The following is an 18,005-nucleotide window of genomic DNA, read 5'->3' on the forward strand; positions in this document are numbered from 1 at the left end:
AAAAAATTATCAAAGCTGAAATTAACTCGGAATACGTGGGTAGACTGTGTAAGAGTTGGGTGGGAAGAGTTAAGAGCATTGATTTGCTTAGAAACTTAAAGAATATTCTGCACGAAGATGGCATGGGTGAGTGCAAACTGCAATATATGGGAGGTCTTTTTGTTCTTTGTGAATGGAGCTCTAAAGAGGTGGCTGAGAAAAGTTTAGTCGAAAATATAGACATGTTAAATCACTGGGTCCAGGATATTAAAATGTGGAATGAGAAACTTATTTTTCAGGAGAGATTAACGTGGATTGATATCCAAGGTTTACCTTTAGAAGCATGGTGTGACGCAAATTTTAGAAAAATAGCTGAGTCCTTCGGGGAGATTCTTGAAATCGATAAGCCTTCTTTCGATAATGACATGGTTTGCTCTTTGGGTGTCCTGTTAGCTACTGGTATGGACTGCTTGAATTCGTTGGTGAAGGTGAAAGTTGGTAAAAAATTGTGTTTTGTGAAGGTTTTTGAGGATCATAATCGCATAATCTTATTGCCGCCTTCAAATGATGTTCGTTCTGGGTTTTTTTTTCAGAGAGTGAGGATGATGTTGGTTCAAGTGGCGGTGTATCAAATTATTTTTCTGATGTTTTTGCATCACCGAAATTCTCAGATAATTTGGTTGAAGGGTTCAAAAAGCGTTCATGGGATGATGATAAATCTTCTGGGAAATCCGTTCCTTTTGATTCCGAGAACGTTTTGATCGATAATCAAAACCCGGGTTCGGGTGGAACCCCAAAGCATAAGACCCCTTCGGAAGCCCGTCAATATCAGGCCCATTCTAATAAAAAAGTTGTTTATGGACTTGAATTTTGTGGCAATTGTAGATCTTCATCTTCCTATAGCTCTCAGCCTATTTCTGTTGATGTTGTGGCGGATTCAAAGGAGGCGATCGGAAACGCTATCGGAGTTAATTATAATGAGGAGAATGCAATGGGAGCTGAAAGCAGAAGGCAAGGCGTTTCTTTGCGCTGATTTGCTGTGGTTTCTGAATTTTTGGGGGAATTTTGTCTTTTTAATGAAGATTCTATCCTTAAATTGCTGTGGCCTAAAAGCCATTGGAAAGTCTGGTGGTATAAAGGAGCTTATGCAAAAGGAGAAGTGTTCTGTGTTGGGTTTACAGGAGACGAAATGTGACGGGTTTTCTAATGCATGGGTTGCGTCAATTTGGGGTTGCAGGAGCTGTGACTATGTCTTTGTGAGTGCTATTGGTCATTCCGGGGGCATTCTTTTATCCTGGGATGTAAGTATTTTATGTAAAGAGTCAGATTTCAAGGGTGATCACTTCTGTGGGGTGGTTGGTTCATGGCATAATGTGGACAAAAAAGTGGGTATGATAAATGTCTATAATCCTCAGGCTCAGTCGCTAAAGGCAAGAGTCTGGGAGGATCTTAGCTCGGTAATTCAAAGTGCTCCGGACGTTATCTGGGTAATTTTGGGGGATTTCAATGCAGTTCGACATCCTAAAGAAAGAATGAGATCTATTTTCGACTCTAAAGAGGCTTTGGACTTTAATAATTTTATTTCATCTTCTGGGCTTCTTGACATCAGTTTTTGTGGTAGACGCTTCACCCGATTCAGCAAAGATGGTTCCAAGTTGAGCAAGCTCGATCGTTTTCTGGTAACTTCTAACTTTTTCTCTATTTGGAAAGATCCTTTCGTACAGGTCTTATATAGATCTATTTCTGATCACTGCCCCATTCTTCTGAATGTTAATGACTTTATTATGGGGCCCAAACCATTTAGAGTTTTTGACTCTTGGTTGGGTATCGATGATTTTCAAAGTGCGGTTCTTTCGTCTTGGTCTTCAAGCTTTTTCCATGGGGTTGCTGATTTTATCTTTAAGGAAAAAGTTAAAGCTCTAAAGAATGACTTAAGAATATGGTCAAATTTTTTTTAGCCAATGAATCAAAAAGAAAGGATGAGATTTTTAAAGATTTGGTTGATTGGGATTCTAAAGCTGAAGAGGGGGGAATTTCTATAGCCGATTGCCAAAAGAGAGATGATTGGATTTTCGAACCGATGCTTTTGGAAAATCGTGAAACGTCGGATCTCAATCAAAAATCACGGTCTAAGTGGGCTTTAGAAGGAGATAAAAATACCAAGTTTTTTCATATGGTTGTTAATCAACGTTGGAAAAGGAATAAAATTAAAGGAATTCTCTGTAACGGGATTTGGAACTCTGATCATTTGGTTGTCAAAGATGCTTTCTTTCAGCACTTTGCAAATAGATTCAAAGAACCTTGCTCCTTTAAGCTCAAGTTTTTCAGTCCTCTTTTCTCTAAATTATCGTCCAATGATGTCGCTTTTTTGGAATCGCCTTTTTCTGCTTTGGAAATAAAGGAGGTTGTTTGGGCTTGTAATGGGTCGAAAGCTCTGGGGCCTGATGGCTTAAATTTCAATTTTATTAAGAAGTTCTGGTCAGTTATTGGCGGGTCTATAGTTGATGCGGTTACGTTCTTCGAAAAATCGGGCAGGATTTCCAGGGGATGTAATGCTGCTTTCATTGCTTTGATTCCTAAAAAAATTGATCCCTTGGACATCTCGGACTTTAGGCCCATCAGTTTACTTGGTTGCATGTATAAAATTATTGCAAAGCTGTTGGTTAATAGATTGGCGAAGGTTATGAACAAACTCGTCAGTGGCAATCAATTTGCCTACATCACGGGAAGGCAATTATTGGATGGGTGTTTAATAGCAAATGAAATTGTGAATCACGTCAAAAAGAAGAAGATGAAAATGTTTCTTTTTAAAGTGGATTTTGAAAAGGCTTATGATTCGGTAAACTGGAATTTTCTCTTTCACACCATGCAGCAAATGGGTTTTGGGGAGAAATGGATTAATTGGATGAGTAGTTGTGTAAAATCTGCCTCCACTTCGATTTTGATAAACAGAACGCCTTCTGATGAGTTTTACATGAAAAGGGGTCTAAGACAAGGAGATCCTCTTTCTCCGTTTCTTTTTTTGCTTGTGGGGGAAGTCTTACATATCATGATCAAGACTGCTTGTGATCAGGGGCTGTTCAAGGGCATTAGGCTTGCGAAGTCTAATCAGAATCTTTCACTTCTTCAATTTGCGGACGACGCTCTAATTTTTGGAAAGTGGTCTCGTAAGAATTTAGTAACTCTTACTAATATTCTTAATTGCTTTCATGATGTTTCAGGTCTGCGCATAAATTTATCTAAATGCAATCTCTTTGGTATTGGAGTTTCGGAAGCGGAGGTTAACAGCATGGCTGCCATGTTAAAGTGTTAGGTCTCCTCCTTTCCTCTCATTTATCTGGGGCTTCCTGTTGGTGGTAACATGAAGAAAAAAGCCTCTTGGTCTGTCGTGGAAGATAAAAATTTCTTAAAAACTCTCAATTTGGAAGTCTCATTGCCTCTCCATAGGTGGAAGATTTACTCTGGTCCAATCGGTGTTATCTTCTCTCCCGTTGTTCTACTTTTCTCTTTTCAAAGCACCCAACTCTGTTTTAAAATCTTTGGAAGCTATAAGAAGAAGATTTTTTTGGGGATTTAAGGAGGAGGAAAAAAGAAAATTACATTGGGTTGCTTGGGAGAAAATTTTAAGCTCTAAGTCTAATGGTAGTTTGGGAATTTTTAGTTTAATAGCTAAAAATCATGCTTTGTTAGCAAAATGGGTTTGGAGATTCCTGTCTAGTTCTAATGTGTTATGGAAGGATGTCATTTCTGAATTTTATAGTGAGGACAGTGGTCTCTTTTCTAATAGACCTTTGGTTGGTAATAATGTTTGGGTTTCGATTGTCAACACGTGCAAGAATGTGGAAGTTGCTGGTCAAAACGTTATTCAATCGTTTTCAAAAAAGGTTGCTAAAGATTCTTCTTCTTCTTTTTGGAAGGATGCTAGCATCGGTCATGGCTCAATGTTGAAAGACCTTTATCCTAGACTTTATGCTTTGGAAAGAAATAAAAATGTTTCTTTCAAAGAAAGATGGATGTTTTTTAATGATTCTTGGAGTGGTACTTGGGATTGGAGATCTATGATTAGGGGCAGAAGATTAGATGATCTTCAAGCCTTAGAAAGGCATCTCTCTCAAATGGCGTTCAATACTTCAAGTGAGGATGTGTGGTCTTGGAATTGGGACAAGACGGGAATTTTCTCGGTCAATTTCTTGTCAAAGTTAATTCAAGGGAAGGCCAATACAAGCGCTGAAAGCAATGATACATGCTTTTGGAGCCCTCTAATTCCAAAAAAAGTAAACATTTTCATTTGGCGATTCCTTAAAGAGGCTATCCCGGTAAAATTTAATCTTTCAAAAAGGGGTATTTCGTTACAATCCTTGGAGTGCATTCTTTGTGGTAAAGGTGTAGAAACAATGGATCATTGTTTCTTCTCTTGTTCGGCGACAAACACTCTTTGGAGGAAAACATGGGCTTGGTGGGATCTTAAAGCCCTGCGTTTATTATCGGTGTCTGATTTCAAATTTCTAATCAAGCAAGTAGGCAATCATCGAAAGGTTGGAGCAATGTTCTTATCTGTTTGCGCTGTGGCACTTTGGCAACTATGGAAGTGGCGGAATGAAATTTTTCATGCTGAGGATGACGCGAAAATTAAGAAGAAAGGTGAAGACCCATTTCCTTGGGTTCAAAATTTATCCAAGCTATGGATGGGGACTAGGAATCGTAAATTCATTATCAATTGGGATAGTTAGACCTCTTCTCCTTACCTTGTTTAGTCTCTTGGTTTGTCTTTGGTTTGTTTGTTTTTTGGTTTGGGCCTCGTTTTGGGGACATTTTTTGGTCTTGTTTCCTTATTTTCTTTTCGTTGTATTGGACTCTTGTATCTGCTTGTGTCTAGCTTCTTATTGGATTTGCTTTTAATCTTTTGGTTGGCTTGGTGAAGGTGATGGCCATGCCGAAGCTCTCTCCTTTGTCCTTCCTTTTTGCCTTTCAAAAAAAAACTTTTTTTCTCTGATTTTTTTAAATTGAATTTAATTTTATTTTAGAATTTTTTAGAAATCTAATATTTTTTTATTAAACAAAAAATTAAAGATCCAATTTTATTTATTTTTTTAAATTTAATTTTTATTTTAAGAATTTAATTTTTTTCCTCCTTCCCAATACATATTATTCACTTTCCTCATTTCTAATACAAAACAATGTTCAAATTTGTTTTTTTTCTTCTCAACCCCACTGTATAAACATTTCAAATTTCATACTACCAACATAACACCAATATTTCAAAAAAACACTATATATATCCCCGATATTGAGAAAAAATTTATCTTTTGTAAACTTTCAAGGATCAATGTTTGTGATTGAGAAAATTAGAATACGTGTTTTTGGTGGAGGTTCGAGACAGTTAGTCAACGACGTGGTAGATTATGTTCCAGAAACGCAAATAGCTGTTGTATTGTTGCTGATACACTTAACATTACCAGCTTTGGTCAATTATTTAGCTAGAAATTAAATTTGCCTGATTTTGAAAATCGTTTTAAGTAACATATAAATCTCTATCATCTGGTTCGGTTGTCGAGTTATTTGACACCGATGACACGAGACAATTCTTGGCTACTGGTGTTGATATCTCGCCACAAGCCTTAAAGATTGTATGTTTGCGATCGTGGTGTCCCAATTTATCAATCTAACTCAAACCAATAGATTGTTCCAACCACTGTGTATGGGCCTGAGCAACCATAATATATACTTCCACTCATATCTGCCAAACCAATCTGATCCATGTTCCAGCCAAAACATATTTCCACTCATTCCCCAAAGTAATGAGACAACTCATAACACTCCATATCATTCATAGGAAACTTAATATCAATCGTTTCAAACCCCACTTGGAACATACCAATCGCAGGATCACTCATTTCAAACCCCACTTGGAAAATTAATTGATGCAATAAAAAATAAATATTAAATATCACCTTCAAGATTTTTATATCTAACCAATTGCATCAATTAATTTTTTTTCTATTAAATTGATTTTTTTTGCATTAGTAAAAAACAATTTTTATTGTGGTAATTTGGATTTTTTTTAAAAAGTTCAATTTGATATATGAATTAAAAAAACGAGATTTGAAATGAAAAATAGATTTTATTGCATTAATTAAAAAAAAACGAATTTTTGTTATTTTTCTATAATTATTTTGCAATTTGATTCCCCAAAATAGGAATCAAGTGCAAGTTGATTCCCCAAAATAGGAAATCATGTGCAAGTTGGTTTTCCAAAATAAGAATTAGGTGCAAGTTGAGTTTTTCATAATGACGATTTTAAAAGTTGGTTTCTCAAAATAGGAATTAAGTTATGGTGCAACTTTCCCTTTATAATATAGTATTGACAAGACATGTGTCAGTTAGGACCGAGGAATCATATGGGTTAAGATAACTTGACGCAGGAAGAATTTTATCAGAGAACTGCAAGGAGCAAATTAAATGTGTGTATTTTTTGTGTTTGCAGAAAAAACCGAAAGAAAAACTTTAGCACTTGAAACCGACAAATGAACAACCCTACAAGGCTATAGCCTATGGCAATGGAACTTTTCTTTGACTCCACTTTCTTTTGTGTAAATTCAAATTGTGAAAATAAAAGTTATAATAGTGAATACGGTAAGAAAAAATCTTCACCCTTGAATCAATTCTAATTAAAAAGAACCACTACATCAACATTACCGGATCAATTTCCTTCTAAATCACAATTTATGAATTGTTTTGGATTGAAAGTGATCAATGGTCCAAATCTCTTCTTACACTTCTCACCTTAACTTTTATTCTCACAAAAACCCAACCTAGATTTTTGATGGTCACCATGGCATAAACTAGAGATATTTACTTTAATTCTATCATATTTCCTTTCTCATAGTGATTATAAAGGAGGGAGCTTGGTTGTGTTATAGAAAGGAAAGGGACATTTTTATGTATTGGTTAATTTCATATTACTACTAGAAGCTAGATTATGATAGAGGACATTATTTAACCTTTTATGTTTAGAATATTGAAATAGTTTTAACGAACAAATAGTGACTCATACCATATATGTTTGATTTGATTTGGTTTGGTTTGGTTTGGTTTAACATGCGGAAATTAATTAAATGTCACCGAATCATTGTGCACAAACCACTTACAGCTCCTAAAAGTTGAAATGACTCCTTTTTAACCACAAATGTGATTTTATGTCCCCCTCGAATGAGGGATATCTGTTCAGGTTATGAGCATTACTTTGAATTAGTAATCAAAGTTTGGTGGCAGTTACTATCACTTAGGATTGAAGTAAAAACTTAGAACTACAAAGCACTAACTAAGCACATAAATCGCACCTGTTGCCATCGATTTGGCATCAGATGCTTTTCAAAGGATCATATCATGAATTACAACATAATCTTTTCAGAAACATTCTTTTACTTTGTCTTCAACCCAAAGGATGAAGAAGAAACAAAGTGTTTTCTAATCAGATTCAAATTTGAATACCAAAAGCAGTATAAATACTTGTCTTCTGTAAACCATACCTCAACTCCATGCTTTTCTTTCAATCATGACCTATGAACAACCACCAAACCCCTCCAAGAGATGCAATTTCCTCAAGGATGCTCTTGCAACCTGCCATACTTTCTGCACAAAGATTTCTTTTCAAACCCCAGACCTCGAACAAGAAGATGATGATGTCAGTGATTACGACGATGAACACCAAGTAATATACCTCTGCATTTGAATGATGTATTTCTAGCTAATTCATTTCCTCTGCAAGGGCTCTTTTGGAATGTAATTTAATGGCATCCCACATATTCTCCGGTGTTTATATATGTATGCATTTCTTCCTCAGGTTTTTGTTTCAGCAGTGCTAAGTAGATACATGGAAGCAAAGTCAAAGAGGAAGGTTGGACTTACAGTTGATAGCTTCATATGGGGTTTCTCCCCAACTGAGTTACTTCCCACCAAAAAGGAAACACAGCATGCAAGTGATGTTGAAGATATGGATGAATTCTACTCTTCTTGTAGTCATCTTTCTCGATGCTCAAGCGCTACAACTGCAGAAGCATTTAAGTCTGTAAAGACAAATCTTTCTCGATGTTCGAGTACAGGTAGTTTTGAATTCCCAATCTTCAGGAGGAGGCGGTCTATCATTCGAGAGCTTTGTCATTGTGAGGGCTGGCCTTTTGGTCTCTGTAGGAAGGCTCTTCTTGTTCCACCTCTGCCTAAATCACCATCTGAATCTTGGTTGTGGCGTAAAACCACCAGAATTATCAAGATACCTTAATTCCTTCTGTGTACTTCTGCCATCTCTACCCAGTTGCAATAAATCAAAGCATTTCGATTTCTCTAACTTTCTTATGTGAACTGACTAAACTATAAGTTTAATCAGTTAGACAACATTTTTGAAAAACTATATATTACACCCTTGCTACAGAAAGTTTGAATCACCTTGCCACGTATTGCAATATAAAGATGGAGAATATCAAACTCAATATATGAACACATGCACGCAGATAAAAGGGAACTCTGAGGAACTCAACTAAGTTTGCCACATACAAACAGATGTGTACATATGTGGGGCATTACAATTGTGTCGTTCCGTGCAATGTGCACTTGGCCGCGGCTTAAAGGTTATCATCCATGATTCTCTAAACCAAACGAATCCAGTATATCCCATTTTGAAGGTTTTGGGTCTAGGAGGAAAGATGCACGTAGACATTTCCTCTACCCCAAGGGGTAAAGAGGCCGTTTTCGTGAAGACCCCTAACTTACAATTCAAAATTTATTAGGAAAGAATAGTGCAAGTGATGGGTGATAAAAGTAGCAAAACAGTGTGTTCAAACAAGCATCATATATAGTAAGGTTACAACAATACACAAGGCACAATACCTACACTGCTAGGACAGGCAGAAAACTAAGATAGTATACAGTATACAATTAAAAAAAACTACACAAGTAGGTATAGTAAAACACATGAAAAGTATGAGAAACTGAACGTTCATGGTCCCTCTATCTAACATAAGCCTTTGGTAACCAATCTGGCAGCTCTCTACTACACCCCCCCCCCCCCCCCCCCCCCCCGGGACTCACCCCATACCTCTTCAGTCTCCCCTCCTGTCCATGTTAGTTCAAGTCCTACATATAGTCTATTACCCTTGTTGTGCATCTTCAAGAACTCATATCAGCAGGCATGTCCTCATAAAAGTCTAAGGCCTCCATGTCCATTCTCAACTGACCATCCACGTTTTTCTTGGCATGCCCCTCCTCACCCCCTTGCCTGTCATACTTTATATAATTTCGTCATTTGCCTCTTGCTTACCTTTCCAAACCACCACAATCTTCGCTCCCTCTACTTACCTGTCATATGCACAACTCCCAACTCTGCTCAGGAGACCTCATTCAATATACAGCCCGTTATGGTTCGAGTAGGGGTGCACAAAAAGTCATCCGTTCCAATTAGAACTGACACATCATAATTCGATATTCAATTGTACTTGGATTGGATGGGATCCAAATTGGATTGGTGAGTTCTTGATGGCAATCCAGGACCGACCAATACTGGTGTTGGATTGGTGGTTGTTTTAGTTTTTGTTGCCTTCATGCATGTTGGAGTCCCCAAATCGAAGAGCCCCTTATTTTGACATGTATCTAAAAGTTTCTGCTTTATGTTGATAAGTGTGTGTTGTTATTGAAATAGACTTGCAATTTACCAGACTCCCATCAACTCTCAACTCAACTTAAAATTTGAAGTACAAATGCATATTGTTTTTCCACTTTTTAACTTTGTAGAAATGTTGGTTGGAGTTGGAGATATCATAATAGATTGATTTGTGTTGCTGACTTGTTGGTGCCTCTTGAATACATGTTATTGGATGAAGTATGGAACTGTTGATGGGACAATTAGATGGGTGTACAAGTTCTTAAGACTTCCTTTTGGCTATATCACAATTAGAATTAGAACTTGTCACCATATTTGAATATTTCTTTATATATATTATTATGAATACATTCTTCCTTTTTATTTGATATTTTCTGTAGCATTTTTAGAGAAATATATGAATAAATGATTGAAATGGTAAATAAATTGGTTTGACAATTGAATCAAAACATTGGATGAATTCAATCTGATCCGGTAGGTATTCAATAATAATATCCAATGAATGGAACCGGTCATAGCTGGTTTGATGGTCGAATTTTAGCGAGACTTTCTTGTCGCACAATATTTCCGTGGCAGCTCTCCACTTTAAAACTTTGTCTTTTATGCGATAAAAGTCATCCTCAACATCTCCTCATGGAGCTTGATGCTTGAACCGTCACTCCAATTAAAAATAGGAATTGCTTATTGAAGATTTAGTAAAAATAGTTAATCATTTACACAACAACTGAAAAGGCAAAACTGCAACAATAATAGCATAGATCCCATCCTTTCATGTATCTAGCTTAAAATTTGGACCTTTTGGAGCCAATCAGTCAATCACCTGGTATTCGATTTATGCTCAAACGACTACTGAGTTAACCGAGTCCTTAAGAAATTAGTGTTTTGAAGATCCTGATAACATGGTTTTCCCTAAAACCATAATGGTACCGGAGACGCAAATTGAACATATCAGTAACATCTCAATTCATTATTGAAGAATCCATATGTTCATATAATCCAGCGAAATCAAGGATCAGGAAATAAAGTTACCTGAAGGAAGTGAACAGAGGCGGCGTTGGTGTAGTGAGTCCTCAAGATCGAAGAGTAAGGAGATATCATCTTCTTCACCAGTTACACCATTGCTCCGTAGGCTTCTAGAACACTCTTGCTCCAGGGATTCTATTCTTGCCTTGAATTACAGAAATGGTCCCTAAACTGTTTTCATATTTCACTTTTGTCCATAAATGAAATTGCATATAGTTAAAATTGTTAAATGCGAATTAATTTATGTGAAGTTTGGAAAAATTTATAATTAGGAGAGACAAGTTGAAAAAAATTTGGTTTTCGACATAAACCCCTCTAAATGCTTACTGAATAAGTCAATTTTTATATCATTATCAACTACGAAACAATCATTTATAGCTAAAATAATAAGTTGCAAGTATCTTTAAGCTTATTAAACTACTAACAAACAAGACCTTAAGACCCATCTAGATTTCTAATGTGTCATTTGTTATTATCTTTCAAACGTTATTAATCGTTTTAAATTCTAATAAAATTTATATATGAAAAATAGTCTAAAAAAACCGATTTGTTTTTGGTGGGAAGTCAATTAAAATTTTAATGGAGCATATAACATCTTTACTTTTAAAAACAACACATGATTTAAGTGTAATCATTTTATTTTAACCTTGAGTAGATAGTAAGTAGGGGTGTTTATGGGTTGAGTTGATCGAGTTGAAGACATTTGAACAACCTAACTCAATACTTGCGGTTTGAAAAAATCTTAATCCAACCCAACCCAAAGTGCAACCCAACGAGTTGGTCGGGTTGATACTTTGGTATATTGAAATATTCTTCTAACCTTGAATATGTTATTTCTGTACTCATAATTTCTTTTTCATCATCAACCATTTGATACAATTTATCCATATTTCTTACGTATATCACATTTAGTTAATTTTCTCAATTTACCTATATATGTTCACAGTTACTGAACATATATACAAATGAGTTATATAGAAATGTGAATAGATTGAAAATATGTGTATATGAAAACCATATATGATAGTGTAATTGTCTAATGTATATATTAATAGAAATTCAACAATCATATTAAATCCAAGAAATAAAAGGATATCGGATTCATCGGGTTGTGTTGGATTCAAATAATTATAACTCAATATCAACTCAATACCTACGGTTTGACAATTTTACAACTCGATTAGACATCAGGTTGCTTCAGGTTAGGTTATTTCGCGTTGGGTTGATCGGATTGGTCGAGTTTTTGAGCACCCCTAATACTAAGTTGGCATCCTTTATTAACTTCATATATAAAAGATGTTATATTCACAGTGGTGGATCCAGGATTTTTATCGAGCGAATGCACCTTTAAATGCTCGTAAAGCCGTTCGATGTGTTTTTAGTCGAATTCCGTCTTTGGGGTTTCTTTTTAAAGTTTTTGCTTGATTTCAAGAGATTTTTTAAGTTTTTGGTTGATTTTAAGGGGCTTTTTTGGTTTTTTTTCCAAAAGCATTTTTCGAATTTTTGATTGTTTACAACACATGTGCACCTTTAACCCTTCAAAAACTTTAATATCTCGGAGCACACCCCAAAACTTTAGCGGGCGGGTACACCTTATGTAACCAAAAAGAATTCTTTCTTATAAATTAAGGTTGAATGATAGCACGGACTCCACTCTCGTCAAAGTATCCCCCCCCCCCTTTTCATAAATACATTTATTTCAACATAAATTTTTATTTCTTTACACGATTTTTCTTCAAAGTTGGTTTTGTTTTGAATTTGGGTTTCTTAACCTTTTTTCAATTTTTTTATTGACCTGGATATCCAACTTGCTATGCGAGCCGATTAATCCCAGGGCGACCACCTACTTTGCAAATAGCCCGGAGTCACCGTATTTGAACCTCCGTGACCACAAGAGGATTTTTATTCCTCTTTTGATTTGAACGTGGGACCTTCTGGTACTTTTTGACCTTGGAACCAAGCTCAAACCAATCAGGCACCATCCATAGTTACCCTTTTTCAAATTTGTTGTATGGAAAGAGAGGTGTTGTTATAATGACATTTTTACTCTTCATTTAAGTCACTTTTTTTGTCTAAAAAAAAATGCATCCAATGTGTTTTGATATGCTACAACATCTATAAATGGGCTTGATGATGAAAGCTTTTGACAACTCTAAAAATAGAATTTTTTTAAATGGAATAAGTTGTTGAGCCTTTACATCGAAATTAGAGTGGATGTCGGATATTAATGACGTATCTTCCTAACAACCTAAACGATAACGTACGTTGAGTTGAATTCTATGGCCACCACATGGAGATGCATCTATTTTTAGGATTCTACTCAATCTTGTAACAGATCTTTATATTCAATCAAAAAAGATGAAATTGTAAAAGGTCCAGATAATTCAGTTAAGAAAGTCTAATGCCGAAACAATATATAGAGGATACAATATATCTTATAAGTTTGGAACAAACAAAATTGAAGTCGTTAAGTCGACCTAAGTGGGTTCTCTTCGATTTGTGATATTGATTGTGCATATACTGAATTTGTCACAAAACTTCGCAACCGCCTCAACAAACATCTCAATGTGTCACATAGTTTCCAGTAGGGGTGTTTGTGGTGCGATTTGTCCAAAACTGCAACCAAACTGCATGTGTGGTTTAAGCATTTTTCCAAACCTTACATGTCTTAAACCACAAAATGTGTGGTGTGATGCCATTTATACCGTTTAAACTTAAATAGAATACTTCAACCTTTATCTGGAGTATTTAATTTAGTCGGTTTTTCAGTACTTGTGATTGGAGTTTTTGACCCGTCATTTCAAAAAAAAAAAAAAAACAGTAAAGTTGATTATTGTAACTTGAAGTGTGGAATGATTCTTTATCACGTCTTTAATTTGACCAACGAATTTGAACGGGCCGAGCCCCTAACGGGTCTTCTACCAACACCATAAATAACCTCATTTCACAAACGAACTCATCCACACTCAGTTCATCAGAACTTATAATCTTTCGAACTCGCTTCTCTCTAGCTATATAAAAGAATCAAAACTTTTTTAACGTTAAACATATATTATAAATCATGTCTTCTGAGGAAGCACCACGGTTGCCTTTGCAACGACCATCATATGGAAACCTGATCACGATCCTAAGCATCGATGGAGGTGGAGTACGAGGAATCATTCCAAGCGTCATCCTTAACTTCTTAGAAACCGAACTTCAGGTACAATCTTATAATACCATATATGTTAATTTCTAAACACACAAACACAAGATTTTATGCACAAATCAAACATATTTGCAGAAATTAGACGGCGAGAATGCACGGCTAGCAGATTACTTTGATGTAATTTCTGGGACAAGCACCGGAGGCCTCGTGTCAGCGATGTTAACCGTCCCCAACGAAGAAAACCGTCCCCTTTTCGCAGCTAAGGACATAACCAACTTCTACCTTGAACATTGTCCTAGGATCTTCCCACATGATAGGTACCTTAATTAATTAACCACATCAAAGATTACAAGTTTCTGAAGATTGTTAAGGTGTTGTCTGATTGTGTTTACATTAATTTTTCTGTATGAATTAAGGTGTCTGTATAAATTAAACTGATATATTTTTGGAAGCAACTTTTAGCAATCCATTTGGTCATGCTGAAAAGGTGATCAGAGCTCTAACTGGACCAAAGTACGATGGTGTATATTTACATGAACTTATTCAAGAAACAGTGGGAAACATAAGACTCCATGAAACCTTGACCAATGTTGTGATCCCAACATTTGATATCAAACGTATGCAGCCCACCATCTTCTCAAGTTATCAGGTTAATTTACTGGAATTGTAATTTTCGATCGTGGGTTTCATTTTTTGTTAGAAAACGATCGATGAACTTGAGATGTTTCAGCTGAAGAAAAACCCGAGCCTGGATGCGATGCTATCGGATATATGCATTGGAACATCGGCTGCGCCAACTTATCTTCCTTCCCATACGTTTGAAACCCAAGATTCTGAAGGGAAATTGTTGGGGGAATTCAATCTTATCGATGGAGGGGTGGCTGCGAATAATCCGGTATAAGTTGGCACCTATCTTTTTTATCAAGACGTAGTTTCACTACCAAACAGGTCTGTATGTCCGGCGGCCAAATCCGCGGAAAAGGAGTTTCCTGGGGATTTGGTCTGCCGGAAAAGTAGGCAACTGAAAAAACATTTCCGGTGGTTTCTCCATTTTTTCGCCGGAAATCTGCCACTTCTATTATTTAATTTCTTTAAAAAATATCGACTTAATTACCGGTTTTTTAATCGTGATTAACTTTCTGGCAAATTTCCGACATATATTTCTGCCCAATAAAAAAAATATAATTTCCGACATATATTTCCTTCCCATACTCTGCGACGAAAACTGTTGAGACTGATTGAATTGCCTGACCAAAGCAGTCATCTCTTCAAACTATTTCTCCCGTCTCTCATTCCTCTCCTGCGAAGCTCATCTTCCCTCCGATGGCGCTCCTCTTCCTCTTTCCGTTCGTTGGGTCGTTAAGGCTTGAATTTCTTATAGAATAAAGAAAACGTTAGAATATTTAATATGAATCATAAGCTAAATTGATAATTATCATCAAAGGAAAAGAGGTACATGGACTAGAGTATGGTTTACTTTTTCATGATTAATGTAATTAAAGTTAATTAATTTTTAAAGTTTTAATTTTTTATTTCCGCCGGAAATCTTATGGGAATTTTTTTTTTCAAATAAATATTCAGTGGCGGAATTCCGATGGGTTATTGGCGAAGTCAACGAAAGTTGACTTTTTTTATGTTCGTCGGAAATAGTCAGTTTTCTAGTAGTGTTTACATTATAATCGATATTTGTTTACAGACTTTGGTTGCGATAAGTGAAGTGACACAAGAGATAACTGGAGGTAGTATCGATTTCTTTCCGATAAAACCAACAGAATATGGGCGTTTTCTGGTTTTGTCATTAGGGACGGGGTCGCCGAAATATGAAGAGAAGTATGACGCTAATACGTCATCTAGTTGGGGCGTTTTTGGGTGGTTGGCTAGTAGTGGCTCGACTCCCTTGATAGATGTATTTACTCAATCGAGTGGTGATATGGTCGATTATCATATTTCTACCGTCTTCCAAGCCCTGCATTCGGGAGAGAATTACCTTCGTGTTCAGGTATAAAAAACCACTACAATTCTTAATTAACCACGAAAAAAACAAACAAACGATATTTTCATATTACATATGTTGAAATGATTTAGGATGACACTTTGAGCGGAGATCTGGCTTCAATGGATCTTACAACCGAAAAGAACTTGGAAGATCTCGTGAATGTTGGCGAGCAGTTGTTGAAGAAACCGGTGTCGAAGGTGAATTTGGGGACGGGTATATACGAACCTTATCGTTGCACTACCAATGAAGAAGCTCTAATAAGGTATTGTATTTGCATACATAGATATGTACATACATAAATACGTACATAAATACATATTTGATTAAACGAATGCTATTTTAGGTTCGCAAAAATACTATCAAAGGAGAAGAATACGAGAGAAGTTCGGTCACCAAGTACGAACAACGGTCCACAAATCCCAAATGAATTGATCTCAAACAACGGTCAGCATAAGCCTATGCTTACGAACGCGATTTCTTACTCTCTTCCGCACTTGCAGCAACGATAACTTACCTGATGATAAACAACGGTCAGCGAAAGCCTATGCTTACGAACACGATTTCTTACTCTCTTCCGCACTTGCAACTTGCAACAACGATAACTTACCTGATATTGCCGTTAAAACCAAACCAAATGAAACAAGAAAATCGTAGATGAGACTTTGTTACTCTTATATACAATTAAGTGCTAATAATGTGGTTTTTTAATTAATAATAGCTTTCGTGATCATATTAATCATTTATGAATGTTGATGGATCGACTCGGCTCAACTCAATCTAGCCTACCTGTTATCAATCTGTCGCATCCACCATGTTTGCCAATTATAAACCAATGAGCAATATCTTATATAAAAAGTGGTTCATGTGATATAACGAGAATGTAAAACTTTATTGTAAATCGAGAAATAGGAATTACTACAAGTTATTATAAAAATAACACCTGTAAATAATACTTGAACAAATAGAATTTATAATAATTTGCTATCATACATTATCTATACTACCTTATAAACCAGATTTATCAAAAGTCTTAAAAATATTTTTTAATGCACAAAGTACTATACATTTATGCACAAAGTTTTAAAAGTCTTAAAAACAACTCATAATGCATTAAGTACTACTATTTTATGCATTCAGTCTTAAAATCTCTTAATCTACAATTAAAATAACATATAGTAAAATTATTAAGGCACATTATTACCTTTTATTTTCATGTTCCCAAGATACTTTTGACACATTTCACTCATGTTTTCACCCTCTCATACCTCTATGTCTTCTCCTCATCCCCCAATGTGAGATTCAAACTGATATTCACCATGAGTTATTAAAAGTTTTCCCATTCAATTGCTCTAAAACTCTCGGTCTCGCTCTCGATCTCTTGATTCTTTGCTCTTGGTGTAAATCGAACACATTTGTAGAGTCGTTTAAATATGTTGGATTTTAAATATATTATATCTTAAACTGTCATATAATTTTTTCATCGATAGACTGTAATTGGAACCATAACTCTTATTTATTCAAATTGTATTAATATGTAAAGGCCAAATGTAACTTATATCATCGTTAAATTTTCTCTAAGAAAACCAATGAAACTTCAAAACCGTTAAAATTCACGGCTCCACCGCATTGTGCGGATACACAACTAGTATGTATACAAAATGGCTAAATATGCTAAAATTTTGATATTTTTTGGAAAACACGGATCCTCATAGTAGAAAATTCGTTGTATGAAAATTTATTACAAGCTCACAAGCTACTAACCAAAATACTCTTAATAACAAAATAACACGTAAAATTTTCACACTGGTCTTAACGAACCCACATATGTTAATGTTGGAAATTTGTAGGTTGGAAGTTAACCTTCCATTCCACATTGGTAGAGAGTTGATTTCTAGAGAAGCTTATAAGGCTTTCTATAGTAGTAGGCTTTGAACATGTTAGTGGACTCATGGTGGGGGTCTTGAGTGGAAGGCCCAACATACACGCGCGCGTGGCCGAGGGCGCGGGCACGGGATTCGCGAAGGTGGCGCGAGGAGGCGCACTTTGCACTTCGCACGCCGCAAAGGAGCCTCCCCCCGAGTTCCGAGTATCTTTTTAATAGAAATTCGTCAGGAGAATTATCAGTTTAATTTGGATAATTATTAATTTTAATTTGGAATTAATCTGATTTTTGACTTGGTTTTAGAGATAAAATTCGGTTGAGAATT

General features: G+C 35.9%; 2 protein-coding genes and 1 long non-coding RNA gene across 3 annotated transcripts; 2 read left to right on the top strand and 1 right to left on the bottom strand.

Moving 5' to 3' along the window:
• The first annotated feature begins 7,300 nt into the window (after positions 1-7,300).
• Positions 7,301-8,268, top strand: LOC112508780. The gene is made up of 2 exons (XM_025113526.1): positions 7,301-7,690; positions 7,823-8,268. Exons 1-2 carry the CDS (start codon positions 7,535-7,537, stop codon positions 8,255-8,257), a joined length of 591 nt encoding a protein of 196 aa, XP_024969294.1. The 5' UTR covers positions 7,301-7,534; the 3' UTR covers positions 8,258-8,268.
• A 1,803-nt stretch (positions 8,269-10,071) lies between these two features.
• On the bottom strand, positions 10,072-10,779 carry LOC112508781. Its single transcript, XR_003068802.1, has 2 exons — positions 10,661-10,779; positions 10,072-10,540 (listed from the first exon to the last, which is right to left on the bottom strand). It is a non-coding gene; the product is annotated as an uncharacterized LOC112508781 (long non-coding RNA).
• Positions 10,780-13,131: 2,352 nt separating this feature from the next.
• LOC112508779 (patatin-like protein 2) lies at positions 13,132-16,499 on the top strand. The gene is made up of 7 exons (XM_025113525.1): positions 13,132-13,856; positions 13,938-14,119; positions 14,265-14,451; positions 14,533-14,697; positions 15,499-15,801; positions 15,888-16,060; positions 16,142-16,499. Exons 1-7 carry the CDS (start codon positions 13,716-13,718, stop codon positions 16,305-16,307), a joined length of 1,317 nt encoding a protein of 438 aa, XP_024969293.1. The 5' UTR covers positions 13,132-13,715; the 3' UTR covers positions 16,308-16,499.
• The last annotated feature ends 1,506 nt before the right edge of the window (positions 16,500-18,005 follow it).

This window comes from Cynara cardunculus (assembly GCF_001531365.2).
Source record: "Cynara cardunculus var. scolymus isolate 2C chromosome LG 3, CcrdV1, whole genome shotgun sequence".
In the NCBI taxonomy this organism is placed as follows: Eukaryota; Viridiplantae; Streptophyta; class Magnoliopsida; order Asterales; family Asteraceae; genus Cynara; species Cynara cardunculus.